General features: G+C 28.3%; 2 protein-coding genes across 2 annotated transcripts, besides 1 other annotated feature; one reads left to right on the top strand and one right to left on the bottom strand.

Moving 5' to 3' along the window:
• Positions 1 to 3,555: 3,555 nt before the first annotated feature.
• Positions 3,556 to 4,408, bottom strand: TVAGG3_0828400 (uncharacterized protein; the record flags this gene model as incomplete). The annotated part of the gene is made up of 1 exon (XM_051248357.1): positions 3,556 to 4,212. The coding sequence occupies one exon, from the start codon at positions 4,210 to 4,212 to the stop codon at positions 3,556 to 3,558; it is 657 nt and encodes a 218-aa protein (XP_051083832.1).
• Positions 4,409 to 5,192: 784 nt separating this feature from the next.
• Positions 5,193 to 9,068: a mobile genetic element.
• Positions 9,069 to 9,071: 3 nt separating this feature from the next.
• On the top strand, positions 9,072 to 10,323 carry TVAGG3_0828370 (uncharacterized protein; the record flags this gene model as incomplete). Its single annotated transcript, XM_001290257.1, has 1 exon — positions 9,253 to 9,600. The coding sequence occupies one exon, from the start codon at positions 9,253 to 9,255 to the stop codon at positions 9,598 to 9,600; it is 348 nt and encodes a 115-aa protein (XP_001290258.1).
• Positions 10,324 to 10,546: the final 223 nt, after the last annotated feature.

Here is a 10,546-nt window from a genome sequence, read left to right as displayed (position 1 = left end):
TCTTCGAAATTTAAATTCTCATTAAAAAATTCTTTTGATACAAATTAAATAGCTACATATTCGATTTTCCCATTGATACGAACTTATTGTTTTCATTCAAGATTTACAAGAAATCAAATACTTATTTCACAACAACAAATATCTATTTTTACTCAAACACGAGCATGTATTTACTAATAAATTCATGTTTTTACATCATTACATTTGACAATACTATCAAAACAACCCCAAAATCAAACTAATTTTCGATATTCTTTATTCAGACCAGAGAATTCATATAAATCATCGATTACTCAAATTTAAGTATTCATTTAATGTAATAATTGTTAGATATTAGGCGTTTTATATAAAGATTCTCCCTATTTCAAATTTTCAAGCGAATTAAGTCGATATTTCATACATTTTATAATATACAAATCATGTGTAAGTACAATAGCTTTAATTATTTACAATATTGATCATTTTATTACGAAATCCAAAAATTTAATCAGCAAAATCGATGTTTTTATATAAGATTAGAATGATTTACATCATTGTTTCCATGCACTAGCTGTTAAAATGCTGATGACAGCTAAAAGAATCGCAATTTCATAACTTGAATATAAGATTCAAATGAATCGGCATTATTTGACATTTACATCATTGAAATGTCAAATAATGCCGATTCATTTTTTTGATGAAAACAATGAAATTCAATCACGATTTTCAGATAACAGTCTCAAAACACACATCAACTATGAATAATTTACACTTTGATCAATCACCTGATGATGTTTGGAAGTTATTTTACAATACATCACCTAATTCAGAACCAATTCAAGGTATAAATGTTACCGCGAAATCAACAAATAATGAATGCTTCTTATATAACTGTATATTCATCACCATTACAACTAAGAGTGCCATTTCTTTTGAAAAATCAAACAATAAATTTCTTAACTCGTATTGTTCATTTACTAACTGCAGCAGTAATACAAATGGTGGATCTATATACTTTATTTGTAATAGTTCCATTGTCCAATACCGAACATGTGGCTACAAATCAAAAACAAACTCATATGGGCATCATTCATATGTTGAATTAGTTAATAAATCAAATAATAAAAATTATCTTTATGAAAGTTCTTTTTATTTATGCGGAAAATTAGAAAAATCTTTTACAAATCATCTTTGGTATGGAAATATTGGAGTTAAATCAATCAACACAAGTTTCTGTGAAGCAGCCTGGGACTCAGGAATACTTCTAACTGTTCCAACAAGTCTAAGTAATGTAACATATTCATCATTTTGTAACACAACATCAAATTATAGAATTTTATCATTAAGTTGGGGTAACTATAATTTTAATTTTTGTAATGTTTTGAATAATAAACACAAAGAATCTACATATGGAACATTCTGTGCATGTGGATCAACTGTTCTTATTGAAAACTGTTCATTTCTTGGAAACACAAGATCAGGAAAAGAATTTTATCAAAATAATGATGGTTCAATTACAGTTAAAGATTCTTTCTGTGACAGAATAATAGATAAAACATATCAATTAGTTACAACAAATAATGTTAAAAATATATCTTCTATTCATAATCTTTCACACTTTTCATCATATCTGTGTGAAGCAGAGTTTCCTATTTTAGATTTAGAGATAAAGAAGAATATTATCACAAAATATGAAATTGTTTATCATTATTCATATCATTTCATTACTTCTCTTTGTATTGCTTTAGTAAAAAAAATAAAATTAATTTGATGAAACTCTCAAGCCTAATTTGATGTTAAATATGAATTTACATTAGATTGGTATAACATATTAAGGTACTTCTCAGGAAAATTAAAAAGAATTAATAAAAATATTGAATTATGTTTTATTTCAAGGAGAATGAGGTATATGATATGAATGCGCTCTAATTGCAGACGCATTTAAGCTCTACTTTTTAGAGCTCGAAAGTACTAAAAAGTAGAAGAATTTTTAGAAAAAAAGGAGGATTAAAAAGCCGTAATCCTCCTAGTGCACTCTTAAGCCAGAATGCAATATAGAGTTCATATGCAAAGAGTGAAAATACTAATGTGTGGGGAAAAATATCAAAGTTCCGCATTTAAATTTCTCTCTGTATTTTTCAGAGAAATAATTTTTATTTGTTGAGGTAAAAGTTACCTTCAAAATATAGAGAATGTGTATACATTTCATACTTAACATAAATAAACAAATATCTTTTTATTTAATAAACACATAAAAATATTACATTTTTCCGCTCCACATCTTTCTCAGTTCTTCATTTTTAGCTTCTCTTCGAGCTCGGACTGTATCCCAATGCATTTGTTCTTGAGTCTTAACAACACTGCTGACTTTCGCTCGATGACGCGCTTCTTGTCTTGTTAGTTCTTGTCCTTCTCTGTTAAACAATGAAGGATTCTTTTCAACTCGTTTAAGCATTTTTCGAGTTTCCTTAGAAACTTGTTTACTTTTTTCCTCTTCTTCTTTCCTACGTTCTTTAATATCTTTCGTTTTAACTTGACTTTGTTCTCGTAATTTCCGCAAATCTGGTTCGATCCTTGCAGCAACTTTGATTTCCTTCCTAAGTCGTTCATCTTCTTCTCGTTTAGCTCTGTCTGCTTCTGCTTGTTGAACAATCTTTTGTCTGATCATTTGATTACGTAATTGTGCTGCTTTTGTTGTTGCTGGATCATAGAATGCCTTCTTATCTTTTTCACTCATATTTAACCTCCTTGGATCAACATCATCTTCGTCAATAACAACTCTTTTACGATGCTTCTCTTTTGGAGTGGAGGAGGGACTTTTTCAAACACGATTTCTTCTAATTTTTGTTCTCCTATTAACTTCTTGAGTTTTCTTTCTTTTGATTAAATCAGATTCATCTGGTATTAATTCATATTTCTTCTTAGAACTTTGTTTAGATGCTAGCTTTTTCTCTTCTTCTTCCAATCGCTTTGACTTTAATGAATGTTCTGTCTTCTTTAGGAATCGTGGTGATTTGTCTTCTAATGGCTTTGGTTTGTATTCTAATGCTTTACGTCTTTCATCTGTCATCTTCGTGTTTTCTGACTGATTCTTCTAATTGTTTCGAAATATCTTCACTTCGTCTCAAACTTTCTTTTTGTCGTTGAAGTGATTCTTCTTTTCGCGCTCAATAAGTTCTCTTCTCTTTCATCTTTCATGAATTCTGGGATTTGATCTGGAATTGGTTTCTTTTTTTCATACTTCTTGTATGGACTGTTTTCTCTCTTCGAGTTGTTTTCTTATATATTTTCTTTCGCAAGTTTGTTGTTTTGATCCGAAATTTCAAGACTACTATTAATTTCTCCATATAAACTACTTGCATTTGGATCAGGTTTAATTGTTGATGTGTCTGTTTTGCATGAAATTGTTGTTTTCTTTGTAATTGTGTTGCTTTTCATGAGAGAATCACCCATTGTTTTGAGTATTCGTTTGGAGATCAGTTGTACCTAATGTAGATGTTCGATTTGTGGCAAGAAGATCGGTGTCACTACTAAAATCAGTAAATTCTTTTGTATCTTTATTACTTTTTGCTTTTTCTATGGTTGATTGAAGAGTATCTGTAATAGTAACGATTTCCTTTTATTAGGGCTAATTTTATCTGTAATCTGTTTTTGTTTTTTCCTTGTGTTGATTCTAATTTGAAAATCTGATGTCATTGTATCATGGAATGATGAAATATCGGCCATTGTTGATATAGTATCTGTATTTTTATCTGTCTTTGTTGATTTATCTGTTGTTTTCAGTGTCGAAATTTTTGAGATTTTCGAAGATGAATTATCAAAGTCGTAATTTTTGCTAGATGAATCGATTTTAGCTGACTGTGATTTTCTTACGATGCATGACGAATCTCCTTTTCCAACTTTTTGTACTCCACAGGTCATAAGTTCGGATTCGAGTGCATCTGATATTCCGTATTTATTTGTTTTAGATTTTGAAGATGATTCGAAGTCATCTGAAAAGGACAGATCGCTAAATTGCGCTTCAGCTTCTAAATCGTTAAAATATGTATATTTTGCTGATGATATTGTATCTTGTATCTCTCTATCTGCAGCTTCTCTACGTTGTGTGCTTAAATTATGCGATGTTGATATAAAATCTAAATCTGTTTTTAGTGCTTCTCCAATTTTTTCTGGGTCTGAAGTATTTAATGGCGGTCTTTCCTTCTTTGGTGGTGCTGGCCCATCCGAGTCCATCGATTGATCACTTGAAAATGAGAAAGTTGATGGATCAGAAAAATCACTAATCAATATCCTTTTGGCTATCAAGGCCGTGTTTTTCTTGGTATTCCCATTCCGTCATAGGAATCTTTTTGGGCTGCTTATCTGGATGAATTGGTCTGTCTGTGAACCATGACGAGTCAAGCAAACTCATCCAGGATTTGAATAGTTTATTTTTTTAAACGTACAGTTAATTTTACTAGATTAATGCAAAAATAAGTATTTAATTATATTAGCCCCAACAAATGGATATAAAATAGCATAATTTAATTCTTCAAAACATTATATTTCATTCAAAAAAGGAGAAAATAACATCAATTCTTGCTTGCATTACTTTGCTTCAATGAGCAACTTCGTTATTTGGTGATCCCATTGCATAAAAAAGATATATCGATTTGAAATTATATCGAAAAGCCCAAATAAGTCAAGATCAAATGAAAAACTTTTACTAAAATCATTAGTTAGAACATTATTATGCACTCGAGCTATAAAACTATTTTTTGCAAATAAATTTATGATTTCTCTTTTCCTTACTACTGCATCCTCAGCGCCAGAGACATGTCTTACTATAGAATCGAATGAAAGGCATTATTTGAACCCAGTCAGTGGTTCAGTATTCATTAGAAACGGTAATTTTCAAAAATTAACATCAGATATCGGAGGAGCTTTAAATATAGTAGGAAACGTACAAATCATTATCGAAAATAGTCGTTATTCCTCATGCCGTGCAGACTCAAATTCGAATGGCCAAGCCGGAGCAATTTATATTAACACAAGGAAATTCGCAGTACTACGAGAAGTCTGTTGTTTGAACTGTACCGCTCGAAGTAGCTGCAATTGCTTATATTTATCAACAAATGTTAACGAAAAAAAAGGTTCATTTTACAATCTTAATAACTTTTTCGGAACATATTATCCAACACCAGATGTATCGTATGTAGTTTACATGAATTTCGGAGATATAAAAATTGCTCACATTTGCTCACATTTTGGCACTTTTTTGTACGTTTGTCAAAAAATTGTGAGGAAGATCTCACAAAAATAGTCAAAATGTGAGCAAATTTTGAGAAGTGCTCACATTTTGACATACGATTATTTTCATACGTTTTTTTGATGAATTCTAATAAAACTTCATTACCACTTTCAGAACGAAGCGTAACTTTTCAGCACGTAACGCTCTATCATGTGTAGTGACATATTATTCAAAAAAACTCAGATTGCTTATCTTATAATAACAATTTCATTAGAAAAAATGCACGATTTCACGCTAAAACTTTGAAGCAATTCTTAAATTCGGATAAAAATCGATATGTATTACACTTTAAACTTCAAAAAATGGTTCAAAATTTAGACTTAGTTTATCTTAACAATATAGCAGATTTTAAGCCGAACAAGTAGGAGTAATAGAAATAGCTCTTGAAAATAATTACAATTAGTAATATGTAAGTCAAAGTTCGAGTATTCTAATAAATAAACGTTCCGGATTTTCTTTACTACAAGAATCAATACTTAATATATAGAAGCAACAGTAAAAACTTATTAGAGATTCAAAAAGAAAGTTGACTAAAGAGAATCTTTTTATATAAATTTTATTTTTTTGAAATACGAGATCGAATAAACATGTATTTTTTTTATTACTATAATAATACGTTTTTACATAGTAAGAAAGTTTAGAGACTGAAATGAAATTAAAAATTGAGAAAAAAATAAAGCTTTTCTATAAAAATTCATATTAATATATAGTATAATGATATTACAATTTATTGATAGTTGTGTTAGAAAAAAGGTACATTCACTATTTTTGACAAAATTTTAAATTTTCATGGGGTTGTAAATCTTATAATAACTAGATGAATAAGGAATAAATCCCAGTATGATGTGCATCATTATATTAAACACTATATGTAAGGCTGGTGATTCTATTAACACTTATGAAGATCTATAGTATTTGAGCAGATAAATTTGATAATTTCCAAAACTCTTATATTTCAAAATTAAAGTGTGCGAATGCATTTAAATGAGAGCAAAAAGAGATTGATGCTGTTAAAACTATGTGTTAATTTGCAATTATTTCGCATCACAAGAACTACCAGTAAATTCGGCTATCTTTCTTTGCAATTATTCTCCATTATACATATAATATAATGGTTAGAGTTTGAAGAAAAGTTACTAGAGAATTATTGACTTTTGAAATAATGCAGAATTTTACTTGAAGAAATCATTAATTTATGAGTTCCAAATTGCTAAGCATGACGAAGGATCATTAAATTTGCTACAATTAAATACACTTATTGCAGAATTAAGATTTTTGAAATTAAAAGTTTGAAATATTGCCTTTTTGAATAAAAATTTAAATTTTATTATATAATCATGATAATATCTTATAGAAATTAAAAGAAAATATTTTAAACCATTCAAATATTTTGAATGTCTTATCAATTTAAAATATAAAAAGATAGCTTGATTTTATCATCATTAGTTGTTATCAAAGTTTTCTTCTTTTAATGAACAACAGTAAATGATTTGTTAATTACTTGTCTTCCTTTTTCGCAGCAAAATCGAAAGTTATGATGATAATCTTGCTCTCAATTTTGAAACTCTCTGATTTACAAGTAAGCATTCCTTTGGAAAAGCAGTCCTATTCTGTTTTCAAGATATTTTAAAGCCTCAATTTCATACAATGCGCAGATCTATTCGAAATTGCAAGAACTCTCAAGAAAAATGCAGCAGCAAAGAAGATTCCATAGTTTCTAGCATCAAAAATTTACAACCTTAATACAACAGTTAAAGAGAAGCTCGAAAAGAAAATATTTAACCATAAAGCTGGAAACCATTCGATATCTACTATTGGATCTAATAAAAAGTTAATTATAACATATTTAACATGCTATTTGTTGACTTTGTTCCATTATATTACCATATATATCTTTTTGAAATCTAAAATATTTTTACAATTTTAACCATGTGTTGTTGAAACCATATATCAATCTTAGCTAAAGTATAGTTTATGAGTCTGTCACCATCTAACGTATGAATTTTCAAAAATGTCAAATATGTTCATTTTTTCTGTAGATTCAGCCATAATTTCACGTTCTTATACTATTCAACTATTATTTAATATTTTTATCGATTTAAATATATGATGAGATGCTTAGTTCTCCTGGAAATCGATTTTTAATCGCAATTTTAACTTTCCAAAAAAAATTCAAAAATAAAAATCCCTCTCAATTTTCTAAGTTTTATAACTCGCCAAATCTCTAGCCAATTTTTTTTGGCCCGTATAAATATTGTTTGGCACCATATAGGGATGCTATTTATCATATTTTCATCCCATTTTACTGTTATCGCCTAGTGAATGTACCTTTGTTAGAAAAAATATACAACTAAAATGTCAGTTTTAAAAAATTTAAAAATTATATTAAAACAATAGTCATTGAGGATGGTTAATTGCAAAAACTCAAGAAACTATCATTATCTCTCTTTGCTTAACACATCTACAACTGGAAACATCATTCCAAATGAAGTTCCTCAGTCTCGTCAAAATTTCTCTCTCATCTACAACAAGCTTAACTCAAAACTCAAGAAACTATCATTATCTCTCTTTGCTTAACACATCTACAACTGGAAACATCATTCCAAATGTTGCATTCAAGAATCCTATTATTATTCTTTCTTTCAATCTTTTATATTTACTCTTTAAATTCTAATATAATATAAATTCTTCATTTCCTTTGTTTAAACTTTTTTCATTTTAATACCATTTTATCAGATAGTAATTTTTGTTTTTCTCTGACCAAAAATCTTCTCAATTTAACTCCACCTTCACAAAAATTCATTGAGTTCTCTCAAAATTCTTGTATTTTTGGTATACTTAAAGTATCATCTTCAAATATTTTTTTGGAGAAAATTGACTTTGCATAATATCGTAATACTTTTTAAGGCAGATAGATTTACCGTAAGTTGAAGAACTTTTAATTTGAACAGAAATTATTCAACAAATATTCTTTTTATTTGATCAATAAATTGTAATATCATTATACTATATACTAATATGAATTTTTATAGAAAAGCTTTATTTTTTTCTCAATTTTTAATTTCATTTCAGTCTCTAAACTTTCTTACTATGTAAAAACGTATTATTATAGTAATAAAATAAAATACATGTTTATTCGATCTCGTATTTCAAAAAAATAAAATTACTTATATAAAAAGATTCTCTTTAGTCAACTTTCTTTTTGAATCTCTAATAAGTTTTTACTGTTGCTTCTATATATTAAGTATTGATTCTTGTAGTAAAGAAAATCCGGAACGTTTATTTATTAGAATACTCGAACTTTGACTTACATATTACTAATTGTAATTATTTTCAAGAGCTATTTCTATTACTCCTACTTGTTCGGCTTAAAATCTGCTATATTGTTAAGATAAACTAAGTCTAAATTTTGAACCATTTTTTGAAGTTTAAAGTGTAATACATATCGATTTTTTATCCGAATTTAAGAATTGCTTCAAAGTTTTAGCGTGAAATCGTGCATTTTTTCTAATGAAATTGTTATTATAAGATAAGCAATCTGAGTTTTTTTGAATAATATGTCACTACACATGATAGAGCGTTACGTGCTGAAAAGTTACGCTTCGTTCTGAAAGTGGTAATGAAGTTTTATTAGAATTCATCAAAAAAACGTATGAAAATAATCGTATGTCAAAATGTGAGCACTTCTCAAAATTTGCTCACATTTTGACTATTTTTGTGAGATCTTCCTCACAATTTTTTGACAAACGTACAAAAAAAGTGCCAAAATGTGAGCAAATGTGAGCAATTTTTATATCTCGAATTTCGGTGATCAATACTTCGAAGGCTGTAATTTTTCACAAAATAATGTTTATTGCGGAATTGGACCAGCAATTAGATCTGCATCATCATTAAAGATATTAACAAATACGATATATAATTCTACATCAATGTTTAAAGGTTTAGAAATAAATATTCATAAACCTCTTCAAATCAACAGAATTATGTTTATTTCAAACGAAATTACGACATACGATGCACTCTTAAGTGTTGATCATTCTACTGTAGAAATATTTGAGCCAACTTTCTTTGATAATCACGTTTATTTCTCAATTTCTAACTCTAACGGAAATGTTGCAGTTTATAATTGTTACTGTGACATTCTTGATGTTTCTGGTGCAGTTTCTTTCTCAACTTCTCCTATTTACACTGAAAATTATGTTATTCAATATCAAGAAGCACAATCTTGTTTCTTCCAAGCAAACAAACGTCTTTCAATAAAATTTGGTGATTACGAACAAGGAAAATCATGTTTCGATCAATTCAGCCGCTATCCTTCGCCAACACAATAATTTGAAACAAAATAATTTGAAAAAAAATCTATTTTTACTCGCTTGACAAAAAAAAGTTGATAAAAAAGTGATCTTTTTAATAAATCATCATTTGAGAGGAAAATTGATTACTTTTTGACACAAAAACCTCACAATGTCAAAAACTTTGAAAAAGGTGTCAGAAAGTATTCAAATGTATATATTTCTGACAAACAGAGTCTCAGAAAGTACTCAAACAGTGATTTTTAATTTCCATACGCTTTTTATCGATCTTACACATTCTTTATATATTTTGTTGAATAAATGTAACTCTTGTTTCTAAATGAATGTCTCGAAAGTACTCTCTATATGGTTGGGGTATGTTTCAAACTTAGAAAGCCTAAACTAAGATATAGATAATAATTAAAATGATAGAAAATCAAGTTAATGAAGTTATGAGTAAAACCATGTATTATTTTTTATGACGTATTGCAAATTTTTGTATGAGTGTTCGTTAAGCAGACATAAACCATGAAAATCAATTTAAGTCTTTCAATTACACTCTCGATAGTTTCATACCCAATGGCAGAAGCGAGACGATTATTTTGCATTCAATTTGTGCATAAAGTAGTCAAAAATGAGTATTCTTTTTGAACCCAATGAAAAACTTTTTTTACTAAAATAAACAAAAGAGAATTAATGAAATGAAACGGATAGAGAATTCTGTTCTTTCTTACTCCTTCACACAGATATGGTGAGAATTATGTTCTTTCTTACCTCGCAAAGTCACTTTTTTTGCTATAAGAGATATATAATGTCATATTCTACTAGCTGTTTTCATAACATTAGTTAAATGCATGATATCCAGCTCAATAAGTTCAGATATTAAAAAAAAATATTAATTTAATTAATAACTTAGCAAGAAAGAAAGTAATTAAAAATAAAAGGTAAAATGATGATTCTTTATAAACTCTCTTTATTGTTAAAA

This window comes from Trichomonas vaginalis, chromosome VI (genome assembly GCF_026262505.1).
Source record: "Trichomonas vaginalis G3 chromosome VI, whole genome shotgun sequence".
In the NCBI taxonomy this organism is placed as follows: domain Eukaryota; phylum Parabasalia; order Trichomonadida; family Trichomonadidae; genus Trichomonas; species Trichomonas vaginalis.
The sequence above is the reverse complement of the archived record's forward strand: the minus strand, read 5'-3'. Positions and strand labels throughout refer to the sequence as shown.